The 20198-nt window shown below is 34.9% G+C and overlaps 2 protein-coding genes across 5 annotated transcripts in view; one reads left to right on the top strand and one right to left on the bottom strand.

Annotated features, from left to right (window-relative positions):
* LOC105155101 (peroxisomal leader peptide-processing protease) overlaps window positions 1-20198 on the bottom strand; it is an 80540-nt gene that overhangs the window by 9101 nt on the left and 51241 nt on the right. The window lies entirely within an intron of this gene.
* Window positions 9862-20198, top strand: part of ITP (ion transport peptide) — a 60693-nt gene continuing 50356 nt past the window's right edge. Inside the window, exon 1 of one of the 3 annotated variants that reach the window (XM_087414645.1) lies at window positions 9862-11555. In XM_087414645.1, the coding sequence (XP_087270771.1) occupies window positions 11553-11555 (3 nt within the window). In that variant the 5' untranslated portion in view covers window positions 9862-11552. The remainder of the gene's footprint in view (window positions 11556-20198) is intronic. The other 2 variants (XR_015547777.1, XM_087414646.1) reach the window with 2 other exon arrangements.

Raw genomic sequence — 20198 nt, forward strand, 5'->3', positions numbered from 1 at the left:
ACCACAAGAACGCTCAAAAAAGATGTATCTCATCTCTGCCATAAAGGAACATGTCTATATAAGCATACGACGTGCCAAGGTCGTCGCTGGTTCGGCCCAAGGCCATCCCTGATACGATCGTGTCCAGAAAGCACGTAGATCGCGCTAACTCGACGATCATCGGCATCAAGCCGCTGGTTTTCTTCTCATCGTCGGGGGGGGGGGGGGGAGGATCGGCTTCCTTTCGTAGTAAAGGAAAAATCGGAACTCTCGTTCGGGATGGGAAATCGCCGGAGTTGGCAAAAGGAAGAAACTACAGCCAAGAGAAGCTGTTGGGGCGTGTCCGGGACTGGTAAGCTGGACTAGTTTTTGCTCGAGTCTTGCACCGGTAGACCGCTTGGCACCTCGGAACGTACGGTGCATCGTGGAGCTCGTTATCGTGCTGGCTGGAACACGATCCATGCCGCCGAGCTCTCCGACGTGGACACGACTCATTTCTCAGCAGGGACTGTATTTTCAACATAGGAAAATTTGGAAAGATCGATAAAAAAATCAGCAATATTAAATATCTCTAATTGAAATTAGAAACTTTTAATCGCTCGATCGAATTCTCACATCCAATTATTTCAAATCTTATTAATGTTACTTCTTTTTAATTATTATTTAATTTTGATTAAGACGTGGTCGATAACGACCATGGACTAATGGAATTAGGGACAGTACAGTTCCTAAATTTCTTCATAACCTTTACAGAATTAAAAACCCTCTAAATGTAAAACACTTAAAAAATTATATATGTCGATATAATTTTTCAATTTTTTTTTCTTTAGTTTAATTGAGCATCCTACAATTGATTTTTATATCTACACGCGGGAAGAACGATTTTAATGAAAAAATTTAGTTAGATATAGATCTGGAAATAATTTTATTTGGACCATCAAAGAATTATGATGTAGGACGTACAAGCTGATTGTTTCAATGTCAAAACTTTTGTAGTTTGTACACTAATTGTAAGCTTAAACATCATACATAATTGCAATAAATACTTTAATAGTTCAACAAAATTATTTTCTGTATGTAGCGTATTTTACGCACAACAAAATCATTCTTTCCGTGTAATAATACCTAATCGTGTACATAAATTCCGTTCCTAAAAAAGTGTATATTTCATATAATTATAACTAAAATAAAAAAACTACTGCCGATCGAAAATTCAAAAACGAACTATGAACGAGAATATATCTTGATCGTAATAAAGTTCATCGCGATTTGAAGATCGTTTTAGACATCGCAAGGATAGTTAATTATAATAATCGGTTTGACTGGAGGAAGACATCCGAAGAATGCAGCGGAACAATCGCAAAGCGTAGTAATCTAAAAAGAAATTAATTCAGAGCCTTGGTACACAAGGACGAGTATACTTACTTTCGACAAAGTCTATAAATAGCCGTATATCTCGTCGCCATAATGCGACATCTTGAACGTATCCTTACGGGGCGAAGTCTGTTCTCCGTCCCTATTCGTTTTTCTTTAGAGTTTTTGATCGCTCGAACAGAAATCGCGCTTTCATGTAATCACGAAAGCAGTTTCATAATACAATTAACGATCTCACTCAGTATTGCCGATCGCTTGGGACACGTTTATGACCAGCGCGTTTCGACTGGCGCGGCGGCGAACGAACGTTTGCGAATAAATATGTACGTTCGTGGGACATCTCGATCTGAGAAATTGCCAGCATACATTCGTTGGAAAGTTTAAGCAACATTTAATGAATATCTGATCCGACGTGAAAGCGTAGTAATTTACGCAAGGTAATTCCTTGTGTAAAAGGGGTCCACGCTGATACTTCGATAAGAGGAAATAAATTATGATACCAGTTTCAGAGATCTCAATTTTACCGCTGCAAATCTCTCTGTCCAGTTGCACTCTAAAAATTCAGTTGGCAGAGAAGTGCCAGCTTAAGTTATACGCAGTCTGTCGAGTCGATTTTATGATTTTACGTATAATATTTTTTTCCTTAAATAATTAAATCAAATGAGTGCAGAAGAGAGTCAAAGCAGTAATGCTTGAACGTGTGAATTTTTATAATTTTTAATTTAAACAAACTGCGCGCTGATTATTATTACTCTTTATCTTTTTAATTCTTAAAATTAGAAAAAGATAAAAAGTATATTAAATCAAGATCAATCAAAGTTAACATTAAATCAATTTACATTGAATCGGACTTTTAAATGTAAATTAAACACAGATTCAAATTAATGTAGATTGCATTGGTAGAAACAAATATCAAGAGAAGGACAAAGAAAGAGGAAAAAAAAAGACGATTCGTCGCTTTGCCTCTTTGGCATAGAACCTTCAATATCACTCGTTGTTTTACACACGCGCACAGATCGCATTGTGGACCATGATAATGGGCTATTGTTCCAAAGTAAGTATCGCGCGAATATGGCTCGGCGAAGAATCAAGAAAAGGGCAACGCCATGGCGACATGTTCGATAAAGTGTTCTTGTATTTTTTTTTTCCTTTTCGCCGGGTCGTTCTCCCGAGAGTTCACAATCATCGATATACAGTACCGAGATCAAAGACTATTCGTCGTCCCGCCGCTCGATCAACGATCGGCAAGTTCGATATCTCGACGGTAATTAATAGTGGTAATTCCATCATTTTATCGCAAAGAGCATCTTGTGAAAAGCATCTATGCTACAGAAAGCTATTTTAAAACACAGAGGATGTTTTGTATTACCAACGAGGTCAAAGAAATACATCGGAAATCAGTCAGAATTATTTTTTATCGAAAATTAAGTATAGAGAAGTACGTATTTTCATTAGCAATACTCTCCCCTTCGATTTCTTTTTTATTCGAGGTATCAATTTTTTCATACATGGTTTATGCAGATAACTCATATAACAGAGAAGATTGCAGCAACATTCAGAATGTTACTCTGCAATATTGCTGGAACTGAGATGCTGCTGTAATATTGCTGGGATGATCTATAGTGTTTCGGAAGTTTGTAACAACATTACTGTAACGTTTCATATCTGCAGTACAACGTTGCAAAAGTATTGCAGAAATATTTTTAACGATATGCTGCTTTACTTCAAAGTGACATAATTCGAAAAAGATAATTTGAATAAGTTAAGAAAATTACATTCTATTATTTATCAAAAATGAACTAATTTAACTTCATAGAAAATCGTCAAAATTAACAAGTTTTAAAAAAATTTTATCAATTTACAATTCAAAAAGGGAAATTTTTTAAGAGTCATAACGAAAATAATATTTGATTATGTTAAAGAATACTTTTTTTGCTGATATCACTTGACTGAAAATCAATGATTTTCTGTAAAGTTAAACCATAATTTTTTCCTTTTTTTGAAAAACTAAATTTTTTTAATTGTATCATTTTTGAAGTAAGAGAACGATAGCGGAATTTGCATAATGCAAAATTTATCATTCGATGAATTAGTAAAGGGTTAATCAACAATGCTCGATATCAACGTTCTCGCGTGATATCAGGTGGCCTTGATTACGTCAGTAGGCGTTGGAACTACAGAATGGCCGAGAACGGGTGCGAAAAGGCCTTCGTCACCCAACTGCCAGTTGGTCTCTCTCCAGGTGTTGAAGGGTATCCGTGGTGTGCACGCTCCGGTCGGAGAACGGGGGCCCCACAACGAGATTCGCAGGTGCGAGAGGTGAGGATTCAAGCAACTCTCGCTTATCTTACCGAGAAATCGTCCTCGCTCTTGCCGCGGCATCTTAACGAACGGAAAACAAGCGATGGCGAGTCAGCGTCGAAGAAAGGAAGAGAAAGAGAGCAGAGTAGAGAAGTCGAAGAGCCATTTCGAAGTCGCTTTGGGGTGTGGCCGGTCGTTTTTATTCTCCGAGTTGTCTCCCAATTGGGACTTTTTTCTCTGTTAGTATTATCTTCCAATATTTACATATTAATATAAATTAATGCGTATAGCTAAAAAGATAATATTTTTTATAGAATTATTTAAAATTATCTTTAGAGTTTGAGTTGGACAGAATTTATGTCTGTGGAGATCTTGAAAAGAGAGTGCTGACGATGAGGAGTCAGTGGGCTTCCTACGCCGTAGGAAGATCAAGAATCCGAAGAAAGCTTCTGTAGAAAAAGAAATAGAGAGAAAAAAAACTTCACTGAGAAAAACGTTCGGATGGTTACACCAAAAAGTACAAACAAAACAATTTTAGTTATGGTAATTGAATTTCTGATTCTCGAGACTAGAATGTTTGATAAACTTAACTATACTCTCATTTTTGTGGAAAGAAAGATTTTGCTGAAATATTAAATTTTAGATATAGATTAGACAATAATTGTATTGAACATTTAAAATAATTATGTAGGATGCTCCAGTTGATTTCTAGAATGTCAAAATATTTGCAGCATCATACTTTCCTACATAATTATTCTCGTGGTCCAACAAAATTATTTTCAGACCTGTATCTATTAAAAGTTTCAGATAAGCACTTCAGTAAAATCTCCTATAGTTGAATCTATCAGAATTCCAATGCACCGAGACTTTTTTCCAATGTTTGAAAAGAAAAGAGACACATTCAGAGAAAAAGAAGGATATGGCAAAACAGAGAAATAGAAAAGAAAGAAAGATAGGATGAGGAGAGAAATAGACATAAAGAAAAAAGACAAAGGGAAAGAAAAAAAGAGCAGGGAATTGAAAGACGAAGTAAAGCCAATGAAGTGAAAGAATCGAAGTATGCGTGTACACGCGATGGAGATGCAGGGAAAGGGAGGTAGAGGTGTGCAATCGGAGCGAGAGGGAAGGAGAGAGTAGAACGTAGCTCGAGCTAGTCGCCTAGACAGCGTGGCAGCGGCGGCAGGAATCAAATAAAACGAGAACTCGGGTATGCGCATGTACGTAATCACACTGTACAATGTCTTACATTGCCTGGCAGCAATGGTCTCTCTCTCCCAGTCTGGATGGGTCCGGCGATGGCGAATACGCCATGTCGTTTGCAGCAACCGTTGGCGGCGTCTTGTCTGGTCCGCGAAGTTTCTCTCATAAAGTCAATGGTCGCGGCATCAGGTCGATGCAATTTTCGGTCAGATGTTCGAGTAGACGTCCACTGTCCTTTCGCGTATAATTAAGGTCTATAACGCTTTGCCTCGAAAGTTCATAGTTTGAATTCATAGTTCTTAATTCATAGACCGTCTTAAGTAATGTCTTAAGATGCTAATGTAATCCTCTGATTGCCTTACATCTTAAGATTGTACTTAAGACAGTTTCAAATATAAGAATAGATTATGAATGACTGGCCTCAACTAATTGTCAGGAATGGGAATAAGATAATAGTCAATAGAAAAATTTGCCCCCCCCCCCCCAAAGTTGATCACTATTATAATCTATACTTGTAATAAGTAATGTAAAGAACGGTTTTGCTGAAGTAATAATATCTAAGAATTTATTTAGATGCAGATCTGAAAGGAATTTTATTAGACCATCAAAATAATTAAGTAGATCACATTAAAACGTTGAGAATAATATTGCAAAAAGTCTTAACATTATAGCAACCAGTTTAAGTGTCCTACATAATTATTTTGATGATCCAAACAAAATTGTTTCTAGAACTGTAGGTATCTATAATAGATAAATTTTTGAATACTTCAGCACATCGTTCTTTCCATATAATAATCGATGATTACGATTGATGTTCTTTCTTAAGAGATACGTTCCTTTGGGAGAACACAAGAAATATGTATATGACCGAATTACTTTTTTACGCCGAGGAAAAGTGTTTGGCACTTGGGACTGTAATTGCACAATACAATATTAATAATTATGATTAAGAACTTCATTTTTATAGTTATTACTGTTACAATGTTAGAAATAATATTTATAGTTCTACAGAAAAATATATAATTGACACTTAAAATATAAGTTCTAGTTAAATTATGGTATATAATTGTAACTATTTTTTTTTCGTTCAGTGCAGAAGAAAGCTAGTCTTCTCTTCCATTTTACTTCACTATATTTTACTTCAACCTGTGATGTCCAGATTAGATTTAGCGTTCTTATCGAGGTCGGTGAAACCTAAACCGCAGCCAGAACTTAGTCAGGGTTAATTTAGCTAATTTAGAGTTAGAGCTGCTCCCGACAAGATCTAAGTACTGATGTTTGCAGAGGTCGTTTACGCCTATACTAGTCGTCGTGCAGGTATCGCGACTGCAACAACATCGTTGTGCCACTTAGCGATCGGTTAGTCCGTTTGCGGTAAGATTAGCGCAGCGTGTAACTCCTCGTTTCTCGTAAAACTCAGTTCTCCTCCGCTCTATGCGATAAATAACGCATGTTTCTGCAATATTAGTTGCAAGGTAAGAGCACGAGTGTTCGTCGCTAAAAAAAAAAAAGGGAAGCGTCTCTCTCGTTCGGCCTATAAAGGCCCATACACTGATTGTGAGAAAAAAATTTGTGGTATTTATGACTGTAATTACATGTTACCATAATTATGATTGTTACTACTATAATATTAGTATAATAATTATGTATAGTTTTATAATATAAATATGTACAGTTGGCAAACGGAAATGACTATAATCATATAATTATAGTACATGTACATTTTTTGTGGTCATAGCCTAAAGGTGCTATTTCATAAGACGTTGAAAAATAATAAGCGTCAGCATGGTTACGTGGTCTCAATTTGACGCTTAATCACTTTGACGTCTGTCATTGAAAGTTGAATTTATTCAACTTCCAACGTCAGATCGCTTGATTCAAAATTGAACGTTACATGATAATAACGCTACGTCATTCTCGTGCATTTTTCACTGTTCAACACAATTCAATTTTCATGTAACTTATTTTTCCATTAAAAATCAGCATCATTAACACGAAAAAGGGCACCTCAAACGATTCTGTCAATGTTTCACTGATTTTGGATTGGCAGCGATCCCGGCAATTTCTACACCGGCGACGAATACGTGCGACTTGTCACGTCCTTAGCGTACATCACGCAAGAACAACGCGCGAGCGGAATTTCAACTTCGGCCGCGCGTTCATCGAATTTATCGTCGTGCGTGCACACGCATGAATGCGTGTATGCGCGCCTTAGCGAGTGAATGGGAATTAAACTGTGCTCTTTCCCGACGTAACGCACGAGAGGCCCGTATCGTTGCGCATAACGCGCTCGTGCGCGTTTCTAAAAGCTTCCCATATGGCAGCTATCGTTCCGGTGTAACCACACGGTGTAAGTCCCACCGACTGGGGGACTTTCATTTACCATAATAAGATATATAGAGGAATGGCCGCGGGGCCGATCTATATATAGCCGCCAAGTAATTTCATCGCGAGGAATGCGCCGCGCGCGAGCGCGTGTTTCTTTTACTCTCGTAAAATTAACGCGCGGTTCTGGAGCGGCCGATCGAGCGATCGAGTCCTGTTTCTCGGAGAAAAACGGAAAGAGATTCTCCGCGGCAGGTGGCGAAGAAAACGCAAATAATGAATCTCAAACGACTAGAGGATAATATACGACATGGTAAAAAGTAACACGATTCTTGACTCTAGAATCGTCCAGGTGGACCACAAAATCCACAAAATCATAAGAGCAAGTTGAAATCATTTTAGGAAAAATCATTATGTCATTTGATATGATTTTATGATGAATTCTTGATATAATAATGATTTTTTTTAGGATTATACGATATCAGTTAAAAGTATCAAACAATCAGCTAAAAAAGGAAATATTAAACAATATCATTTAAAGAATTTTTATAATGTTAGTCTATAAAAAAATACGCCTTAAAACCAAATATTTTGCATTGAAATATTGTATCAATATCAATAGCATGCTAAAATTAACGTTTACGTTAGAATATTGGAGACTTAACCTTAATTTCTGCTTCCATACGATAAATGTTTAAACAACTAGCAATTGGAGAGTTCTCTTCCGGTTGCACGTGCGCGATTGCGAACGACGTCGAGAATGTGGAGATTGGCATACGTCGTAACGACGCAAAAACTTTTAGCACCGGACTTTTGCGGCTAACTGCTTGCAGAACGTGTACCCGGGAGCTCGCGGCCGAGAAGCAGCACAGAAGCCGCTGCAGCTGGTACAGAAACATGCCAGGAATTGGAAAGGCTTTTCGTGCGATGAATTCATGCAACACGCGGCTGCGTCGGCAGAGCGTCGTCTTGGCCTCGCGCGAAAATTCGCGGCGCGATTTCACCGCGAGCGCATTTATGAGGAACACGCGCGATTTCCAGACGGAATCTTCCCTGCGACATCGTCGCAGAAGCAGCAAGGACGCACATCGATACGAGGAAAGATGCGGATTGAATTTGACTCTGAATGCATGTTCTCTCTCTCGTAGTAATTGTGCTTTTATTCCAGATAATGAATAGAAATATTAGTGTTGTCAAAAAATGGAGTGTCTAAAATTTTGAGATCATTAATTAATTAATTAATTAAAAATAGTTAATTTACATCATTATACGAAATGAAATCAAATTTGTGCATTTTATTATTTTACAATTTTATTGTTTTACTCATTGTTTCATAATAAAATTCAAAATAATGTAATAACTTTGATCAAAAGTTCCAATCTGAAATATGGTTGAAAAAGTATTTTTTAGGATGAAAAACACTAAAGAATATTAGACACTTTTTTCGTTAAAATAGCCGGTTTTTTATTCATCTAAGTAATCTGACTACAATAAAAAAGTTTCTTTATTTTTTATGATGAAAGAATTTTTCACCTAATTCACAGCTCGACTTTTGAAAAAAAAAAAAACTACGATTGTAATCCATTTTCGTGAAACAACACTATACTAATCACAACTGTGTTAAATATTATGCCTATTACTTTCAAATTAAGAAAAAACATGAATGGGACTTTTAAACAATATTCATTTCATTGAAACATTCTTAAATTTTATAATATACAGTCTCAAATTTTTGATTGGTTGGCACTATAGATATTAAAATATAGATTCTCACAAGTATTTGGTACTTACAATAAAAGAAAGAAAAAATTTATTTTTTTCGCAAGTTCGCATGGGATCGATCAAAGTTCTTCCATAGATAATTTCTCTTTCAAGCTGATTGCGATCGCAATGCAAGTAAATTTCGCGGAATTGCCATTCTTCATACCTACAGTCACTCAGGACGTTCTAGACTTTGATCTTTCAGAGAAATAGGTTCAAAATCTCCGCTGCTCTAGAAAGAAAAAATAACCGGATGCTTATGTGCCGTGCAAAGTTCATAATTATTTTTGCATTTATCAAACGAATGCTAAATTGTACAGCTTTTATTTTTTCTAAGATTATATTATTTTTTTCGTCCATTTTTCGTGGACTCTTTTGACACTATCGCCTCTGATAATTCTTATTCATATTTCACGTGTTTTGTCAGATAATTTAAGCACGGTTATCGATAGTAATTGAATTTCGTTGCAAAACATTGAATCCTTAAATCTATATTCATCCAACACACATACATTTTTCTAAAAGTAAGCATAATGACAGCGCTACATATTAGAGACTGAAGAAAATTCATCCAGAAGAAGATTTAAAGGAACGCACGCCATTCAATTACGTCGAATACATGAATATATTGACATTACTCACATCGTGAGCAACTAATAAAGACGAACCTCGATTACAGGCAAGACTTCGTGATGATGTTAAAAAAAAAAAGAAAAATATATACACCTAGACGTACGATTGACAAAATATATTTATATCCATTTATATACAGGGAATACATAAACTAATAGGAATATAAACATACTATTTTATTATTACTAGGTTGGCATTATTTGCTTTTATAATATTGTTATAATAATATTTAGTTTTATATATAGGGAAGACTGGGGAGAATTGTACCAATTTTTAGAAAAAATATATTTCTTTATTTACAACATATATGTTTATTTCTTTTAATGCACATGACGCAACAATTATTTAGATTTATGATACTATTTGCAAAAAGGTATAATTTTAGGATGTTTGTGAGTAAAATATCAAAATTCGAATTAGTACATCTTGCAACTTTTTCTAGTCTCTCCTATATATGAGAATGCATTTTATCCAAAATTTAATTTTTTTAATTAGAGATGGCATAGTATTCAGTGTTCGAAGACTCATATTAAGCTACTCTGAGATATCAGAAAGCATTTTTTCATCGTAAATTTATGCTGAAAAAAACTTAGACATTTTGAAGTGCATTATGTCTTTAACCAGAGACAAACAAAATGTATTTGTTAAACATTTTTAGCAATTATTTAGCAATTTTATTTAATATTTCACATTCTACTGATTGACATGTTGTTATTTTCTGTAAAATGCATCATTTTCTTGTGTGCGGAATTTCTTTCTCTTTTTCCGAAAATTACAAATTTTTGAACAAAATTTTGAAAATCTGCTCTTCATATATTAGGTGTTGGAATTAATTCGTAGCGTTTTACAAGTGATGGGAAGTACTTTCATTAATGTATTTTTTAATGCTCATGTGAAATAAATAACATTCTTTCATTAAAAAACGCTACGAATTAATTCCAATACCTAATATATATATATAAAACTATATATTATATTAAATATATATTATACTAAATATATATTTTTTATAGAGAATAAAAATTTTTAATTAGTTTATAGTTCTTTTAATTATAATTTCTACGTCAACAACATCCCAGATGTTATTCCATTATTATCAGAGATATAATTTTTGAGCGTTATTTTGTCCGCCTTTTTTTTTCTTAATTTTGTGAATCTCTCTTATTATATGCTCGATCACATATTATTATATTATTATGATTTTTCCAGCGTAGCGAAAATACTAGTAAGAAATATAAACGCGTTAACAAGTCCTTTTTCGTTATTGACGTACTTTCCAATCTTTATTCACGAAAATTCAGACGATTGTGTGGTCGAATTGTGTGATGAATGACGCGTCGAGCATCTCCTGCATCACGTCAACACGTGGACGAAACATAATATTGCGCTGTAGCATCGGTCGGTGTCTCCACGTGCCCTAAAATTGCCACTAATCATCTGCTTCTGTGTACGTGAAGCTGATATCCACCCACATCATCGGGCGTCGTAGCATTAAAGGATCATCGCGAGTAGATTAAGTAAACAGAGGAAGGACGGGATGAGCGCACGCGTTTCGTGACGGAATATCCTTAGGATGGATGCTACGAGGGGAGTTGAAACGAGATCAAGAGGTTTGCCCACGAGTCGTAAGAAAAAGTTAGATGGCGGTTACTCATTACTCAGAAGATTGCAGACTCTATTTCTGTACGAATCGCACAATTGGGGCAGCTTCATGACGTGCTTGTAGTAATAGCCACACGGCCATGGATATATGAGTGGTAAGAGGGTGGCGATAACGCGATCGTTGACGAGGATCAAGAACGCGGGGGCGAAGACGGGGGTACAAACGCCATGGACACCCCGTAGAGAGGTGTATATTAGACGCGGTACGTCGCGACGCACGGATCAGAAGGACATCAGACACGAATCGAGAGACCTGGTCGAGGAATTATTCTTGCGCGACCATCGAAAAATCAAGCGTTCGCCGGAAAGATCTAGACATGGTACGTGCCATAAATGATTTGTGCGTTTTACGAAGTAGTTGTATCAGTGAACGACCTATCAAGAAATATCGGATACACAGTTGGGAAAGAAGCATTAGACAATTTGGGAAGACGCAGGAATTGTTAGATTCATCTCTTTTTGCTCAGTTTCACTTGTGAAACCCGAAAATCATAGTTAAAATAGTTTTAGCATCCGGGAAATATAATTTTTCGAACTACGTTTTAATAGAAGAAAGCAAAGGTTGGTTTTATCATTTTGTTGAGCCATGTCTATGTTCTTTGTTTTTATAAAAATCGTTTTTTAAAATTAAAATTAATTATTGTTAAAGTCGTGACTCTTATACTTGCACTAGAATAAATAAGTTTTTGCAAATGAAGGCTATTATTGTGTAGAATTTTTAAAAGCCGAATAACTTTTTAAATGTAAATTCTACTTCTTTAAGGGATACCATAAGATAATATAAAAGTCTATTATAACAATGTTTTGTTCCCAATTAAAAAGAACTTTCAACAATTATTTTATATAATAAATATACGTTTTAAAGCCAAATATTATATATTATATCGCTGTTTGTAGACTTCAAATAATCATTAAAATTCTTTTGCTGACCTGATAAATAGAAGTTTTTGAAAAATATAATCAGTTGTTTTATATGAACGCAGAATTAAAAAGATAACTTGACAAATGCACATTCGTTAATGCATTTCAAGACATGGTACAACTAAAATTTTATAAGTCAAAAAAAAAAATTATGGTACCAGCGGCGTCATGAGTGATTTAAATGTCTTGACTTTAATTAACGGTACCGCTTGCTCAATTTCTCTCTTAACATTAGAAATCCATTACTCTTCGATACTTGCACAAACAGTTTCTTTGCCGGGTATAAGAGACCAATATTTATAGCAGCATTGTGCTGTAGACTTTAAAATTATGTCTACATTATACGTCTCTTGGTTGTACGAGCTGCATGGGTTAAATAGATCTTGCCACATGCGGCTCATGAATTGCTAAACTCACATAGACGATCTTGCTATTTGACAAACACTTAAAATAAGAAACGGTCAATTAAGTCAATCGAGAAAATTACCTCTGATTTTCTTCGAATGAAGACTCTTATTTAAGAAACGGAGAGAAAGGAGGAAAAGAAGCGCGTGCAGCCTCCTCTATGCCTGGATAAATTACTCTCGCAGATTCAATGCAAGACGACCGTCTGCATAAACAATTCAGGTCACACGCGGTGCAACGTGCATATTACGAGCGATGCCTCGCATTACTTAACAACGCGAGCTGCTTGTCGCATTTCATTATGAATAAAAATGCTATTACGGAGAGCGCGTATGTCAGTGTTTTATTAACGAATTGTGCTTGCTGGAGCATACTGCTTTTCGATAATCGTCAGAGATTCTATAATGAGAATTTGACAAAAGTGAATAAAAAAAAAATAGATATACAGTTATCCGTCTCTTTTTTTCTTTCTTTCTTTCACTACCCGAAAATGTACGAAGTTATCCAAATGTATTAGATGGACCAGTAATAATTGTTGCAAAAAGTTTTTAGAATCAATCGTTACAAAATCATTTCAACTTTTCATATTTCATGTGAAATAAGAAATATGAAAAGTTGAAATGATTTTTCTGCAAGAATTCTGCAATAAATAATGTAGTATGATGAAATATTTATCTGTGTTCTATAATCAAATGAATTCCTTGAAAGCAAGAATTCAAAATTGGTCTCCAGGACAATCCAAAATGAAAGTAAATCTATTTTGGAAGTACAGTTTCATTTAACTTTGTATGAAAATTAATTCAAGGATCCGATATTTCTGGGAATAATTTCAAAATTATTTTAATGAATTTTGAGCAGCATTTTTGAAATATTTCAGAAAAATTACAGATTTTTTTCAATAATCCTTCAGCAATTTTTCAATTTCAAGTACAAGAATCACATATCCCATGCAGCACAGAAGTTTGCAGCAACGTTTACAATGTTACTGTAATATTGCTGGAAGGATTTGTGCTGTAGGAATACATTTTGCTATTCCAGAGCTATCTCACATATATTGCAGATACATTTTGTGTCTTTTATGAAATGTTTCATTTTTCAGTTGAAATATTTCTGAAAAATTTCGCCGTTACGTGGGAAGTGACAATCAATCAAAAGACTGATCCGCTTTGAATCCAAACTCTTATTATAGGGTCTCTAACCGCGGCGGTCTCTGATCGTCGGGCGTTTTGTTGCGACGAAACGTTACGAAACCGGTCGCGCGCGTGCCGATGGGAACTGAATCACGAGCAGCCGATAATAATCCGATGCAATCGTCAACTCGCGTGACTTTTATGCTTTTCCCGTGCGACGCGCAGTTACGTCATTACGATATTACGTCGCGTCTGTGCATGTATGCGTGCAGGACACTGATATATTAAAAAAAAAAAAAAAAAAAAAAAAAGATATGTAATTGCGACCTACTTGCTTGAAAAGTGGTTAGGATAAAACGAGAAGACCCAAGGCGAAAAATCGAATGCATAATTAACGAGCTGCATATTTTTACAAGTTTACCAAACGAATATCTCGTTCAAAAGCTTTACGTTACAATTAACACTTTTTTTTTATGATATGTAAATGGTATAATGACGCGTAATGAATATGGAAGCTGGGGACGTACCTTAGAAACATTACCATTCACTCACGTCGCACTTTGCACGATACGCACGAAGTGTCTAATACACATGCACTGCACTTTCGACATCTTTATCAGAGATAAGATCTCTTAAATGGTGTTAACCGCGCGCCAATGTTCGATAACGAGTATCGGTCGCAACGTATTAAGACTTATGAGCGTGGAAAATAAAATACATCGCGTGAAAGCGTATAAATCTAAAATAAAAAAATAAAAGAAAAAAAGATAAATAATAGAGAAAAAGATGATAACGTAGATCTCCGTTTTGTCTTCTTGTGTAATTTTTTCTTTTTTATTCAAGTAGTTGTATAATATTCAAGTCAATAATTATCGCAAATGATAGTTTGTTAATTTAAGATAGGAAGAACTTATATAAATGAATAAATTAATAAATAAGCAATTTATTATAATTAATAAATGAACTTGTTAAAATTAACAAAAGTGCAAAAATCAGATTTGCAGATTAGACTTGCAGATTAGACTTTCGCGTCTCTCGTATCTTATTCTTGCATTTCATCGTATCTCGACCCTCTCCGAAGGATGCTGTAGCATATTTATGGCAGCTTTCAGAGAATCGTTTAAGCGCGAGCACGCGGCTGAATTGGTCGGTCGCGATTTAAGCGAACCGCAAAGTAACGCGTCGCAAACTAGCAGTAAGGAGAAAATGAAATTGCGCGATTCCATTGTCGCTCGCTTACTCGCTCGCTCGTCCGGAATGACGTAGCCAACGGAATGAGATCGCGTCGACGACGGGCCAGAGGATCGCGCGATCGTCTTTAAACTCGGTGTGAGCACGTCTCATCGCATAAGCGTACGCAAGGAGGGACCAACGGACAGCCTTTCGTTCTGCAATTCTTGGATTTGAAACACTGAAACATTATTTGGCCTAGAAAATCAAGCTTTCGCTTAAAGTTTTATTCAAAATTAATAAAAGGAAAATTTAGGCGAAATACGGAAGAAATCGTATATATCGCAATCTCCTAGACTAGAGATATTTGTCGACTGGATCGAGATAAATTATGATTCGGTATAATTTCATGCTCTTATGGTAATTAATAATAATAGGTCTGTTTTTTATCAATGAACTCTCTGAACTGGTGCATATCGGTGCAATAAATTGAAGTGAAACAATAGATCTGTTCTTTATTCCTGCACTCTGGTGCACACGATGCGATTTCTTCCTTCTCTCTCCACGTTGGAGGAAAAAAGAGAAAAGATAAACCGTGCAAGAAGTTCAGCTAAAAAGAACAGGCCTATTGTTTCGTGTGCAACAGTTCAGACAGTGCAGGAATAAATAACAGACCTAGAATAATTATTAATTATTGTTATTCACGTGTTGCATTGATTAAATGTTTTTAAATTAGAAATTTGATAATTTATTGCACCATTTCAGAGAGAATTCTTCGGTAAAAAATCAAGTCTAAGGGTGAAAGCATAAAGTCTTAAACGCATAATGCACAAAAAAAATGAACTAATCACAAACTCCTTCATTTCCTTCCTTTTATAATTTTATCCTTATATAAAAGACTTTGATTTTCTTATGCTTTGTGTATTGTGCATTATGCAAATCTGGAATCTATCGACATCGATTCTATTGTCATTTCTCCCTGGGTATGTTCTTAATTTTTCATTAGGCCATTATAAATCAGAATGAGATCGAAAGCCGCCACCGTGGAGTTTGTTTCGAGCGTAAAAATTGATGTGGGCGCCGATGTCGGCTGAAAAGTCTCTCGATGCGTCCAGCTGTCTGCCCGAAGCTCTGGCTCGCCTAATTGTCCCTTTAATTCGCCTCAATTGCTTCTTGGCACGGTCGCGCGAGAACGTTACCGCGAGAAATCCGACAAGAGGCTATGAGTATGCCGCTCGTTTGAATTACGCGAGACCGTGGTCTTGATTTTCTTGCGTCGTTTTACTAGATTCTACTTCATAAAGGAAAAACTACCGTCAGCTTCTGTACGCAAAACAATTTCCTTTGAGCTATTGCGGAGTTGAATCTTCGCGAAAGAATTACTGCAACAGGAAATATACACTGATGATGATACTAAATGTTCTGGTTATGCTCACAAAAGGTATATAAACAAAACGAATTTTGATCATATGAATAAAAATTCTGGTTATTGAATCGAGTGTTAAATTTTTGGTTACCTCGACTAGAACGTTTGATAGATTTAACTACAAGTGTTCGATATATTTGTAACTTTCTGATTGAATCTATCAGAGTTCCAATTATAGTACAGTGAGACTTTTTTCAGTGTAAATTATAGTGAATTCGGTTAGACGTATTACTGCGTATTTGTGTATATTAAAGCCTTTATATACTGATATAATGCAAGTGTAAAAGTGTAAAAAGCACGCACGCGTGAAGCTGGACGTGAAATTTAAAGGTATCTTGGAAACTTGTTTATTCAACGCAGCGAGCAGGATAGGATGTCAAATTATGATACACACTTATTATGTTGCAACATAACTACAACACACGTGTCGTTTTCTCGGAGTGTCGTATCTCCCGTGATGCACACGCTGCACAAGAGCAAGCGAAGTTCTGAATGGACGGCAACATGTGCGCGGCATGATAAGCCACGAGGGCACGAGACTTTGACTTCGCAAGTGCGGTATCGCCGATACGCCGGGACCACGATTCAACTTTGTCACGCGACGTCATCACGTCGCTCTGACGGCGTTGCAATGTCGACGGTACATCGACATTGCATCGATGACGAAAGGGAGGTCGGTTGCACTGCGGCTAAAGAATGAAACGGCGCGGCGGCGTGCACACGATACGCCGGATACGGAAAGAATTTGTTGAACAATTTTGTTGAAGGTATCTAAAAGTTTAGCTAGTTACAGATCTAAAAATAATTTTGTTTGACCGTCAAAATAATTGTGTGGAAAATTCAAGCATGATAAGGAACATTGCGAGAATGGTTTGACAATCAGTTTGGGTGTCTTAAACCTATTCTTGTTGCTTTTTATTTTCCGTTTTCTGCTTTTTGTTATCTCTTACATCTTGTCTTTTTGTTTCTTATTTAGTTTTTCGTTTTATGTCACACGAGATAAAAATTGAACTTCGGAAGAAATAGAAAATATGTAGCGAGAAATATAATTGTTAATAAAACGATTGCAAAGGGGAAAAAAAGCAAGAAACAGGAAACAAAGAGCACATTGTAGAATAAGCTTTTTATTATAATTATTTTTATAATAAGAAAAGTTTTTGCAGAAAAGTTTTTCTCTATCTATTTAGTTAAATTTTGAGATATTTCAGTAAAATTGTCTTTTCCGTGTAGAGACCTTATAACAGAGTTTGATCACAAGCGATTTTTTCAAAACAATAAGTTCAAGTGCTGCAATTTTTTATAAAGAAAATAAAATTTATAACAAAAAATTTTAAGTTTTAGATCCTAAGAAATCATGCTCTCTAAATTCTTTGGAATCTCATTTTAAAAAGTGAAAATTGAGCTAATCTTGAAAAACAGTGGCTCAATTTTTAATCTTTAAGAGAATCTTTGAGATTTCACTCTTTAGAGTAAAATTCACTCCAAAAATTATAGAGTATATTCCTTTAGCGTTACAAAAATATATGTTCCTGTAAGTTACAAATAAAAATTTACTAATTAAATTTTTTATTTTATGCATTAATTTTTTTACCTATATTTAATTAGGTTATCGAAATCTGAATGTGAGCGGTAATTAATAAAAAATGACGGACCAAAAAATTTTTTAATTTCGTGACTAAACTATGTTCCTGTAAGTTATGAATAAAAACTTACTAATTAAATTTTTTATTTTATGCATTAATTTTTTTTACCTATATTTAATAAGGTTATCGAAATTTGAATGTGAGCGGTAATTAATAAAAAATGACGGACCAAAAAATTTTTTAATTTCTAAACTATGTTCCTGTAAGTTATGAATAAAAACTTACTAATTAAATTTTTTATTTTATGCATTAATTTTTTTTTTACCTAAATTTAATAAGGTTATCGAAATCTGAATGTGAGCAGTAATTAATAAAAAATGACGGACCAAAAAATTTTTTAATTTCGTGACTAAACTATGTTCCTGTAAGTTATGAATAAAAACTTACTAATTAAATTTTTTATTTTATGCATTAATTTTTTTTTACCTAAATTTAATAAGGTTATCGAAATCTGAATTTAAGCGGTAATTAATAAAAGATGACGGACCAAAAAATTTTTTAATTTCGTGACTAAACTATGTTCCTGTAAGTTACGAATAAAAACTTACTAATTAAATTTTTTATTTTATGTATTAATTTTTTTTTACCTAAATTTAATAAGGTTATCAAAATCTGAATGTGAGCGGTAATTAATAAAAAATAACGGACCAAAAAATTTTTTAATTTCGTGACTAAACTATGTTCCTGTAAGTTACGAATAAAAACTTACTAATTAAATTTTTTATTTTATGCATTAATTTTTTTTTACCTAAATTTAATAAGGTTATCGAAATCTGAATTTAAGCGGTAATTAATAAAAGATGACGGACCAAAAAGTTTTTTAATTTCGTGACTAAACTATGTTATAAGATCTCTAGCGATGATGTTGTAAGAAATGCGTTTTAAAGGCAAACTCAAGAGTCGTTGTTTGGTGCGAGAACGACAGCTGTTTAGTCGGCACGCGAAAAATGTCCCAGCGATTTAACTCCGTTTCGCAAGGCGCGCACGCGGCCGATCAACCATTTCCGTCGCAGTTTCCGTCGCACTTGGGCGGGCCGTTGACCACGTTTATTACGTTATTTACGCTCCATATGACATTTTGCTCGCTTGCGAATGCATTTGCATTTCGATACGTCGCGGCCGGCGGCGGCGAAGTTCAATGTAAGAACGTACAAATTAAATCTTATCACATCTTATCGAGCGGAACAGACAGTATTGTACCACTGTCAATCGCTGCACGTGGATAAATTTTATGCAAATTATCATGCAAATGTTTGTTTCGATAATAAAACTCAATCATAACGAGACATAATTTTAAAGATAGGTAATATGATGTTATATAGCATAGATTAACAAGTAATGCCTGAATAACATAAAGATTTTTACACTATGAGATTCGAGATATAGTAAAATATTGTATCGTTTATCTTTACATATACTTTCAGTTCTGTGCTAATAAAAATATTTAATATTTTTTAAATATTATTATTTTAAATATTATTATTTTAAATATTATTATTTATCATAAATATTTAAGATTTTTAGGAATACATGGACATGTTTATCTGGAATTATTCATTTTTAATTTTTTTCTAAAACTCTGTTTACTCACTAATGTTACATTAAATAGTGTCGTCAGAAAAAAGATTATTTTGTATATCGCGTTAAATACGAGTATGTAATCTGAGTACGCGAATACTACGCATTTCGCGTGCGTAGTATTCGCGATTCGGGATCTTTTACTATTTCAATGAACCGCTGCCAAGCCGACAACTATTAATTGCAATTACACGTGCGTGTTGCATCGCACGCGATGTCGGGACCCTGGTCTTGATTTTACTCTGGACAGTCGTGAAACATCCGTCTCTGCCCTCATTACGACATCATCCCGACGTGATCTTGACCCGCTGACAGTAATTTCAGCAAATAAAAAGATCGAGCTTCGTCCGTAATACGAGTGGTAAAAAAAAACGCAAAATTCTTAATTCTCACTTCACCATCCGAAAATTGCCTCGTGCACAATCCGTTATCGTTACTTCCTCAGATTCAAATCGCAACTGATTCATTTAAACTTAAAATATATTGGCCTTCTTAAATTTTTTTTCAATTAGTATAATCTATTCGAAATGAACTCGAAAAGAAATAAAAAATATATAGAAATTTGTATTTGTTACCTTTAATAAAAATAATTCGCACAAAACCCAAAGTATGATATATTTAATCTTGTACAAAGTTAAAAAAACAGAAAAGATTAGAAAAAGAATGCCTTTCAAATCTAAAAAAGAGCTC

The sequence above is a fragment of the Acromyrmex echinatior genome, chromosome 16 (assembly GCF_024713525.1).
Source record: "Acromyrmex echinatior isolate Ae372 chromosome 16, ASM2471352v2, whole genome shotgun sequence".
Taxonomy (NCBI): Eukaryota; Metazoa; Arthropoda; class Insecta; order Hymenoptera; family Formicidae; genus Acromyrmex; species Acromyrmex echinatior.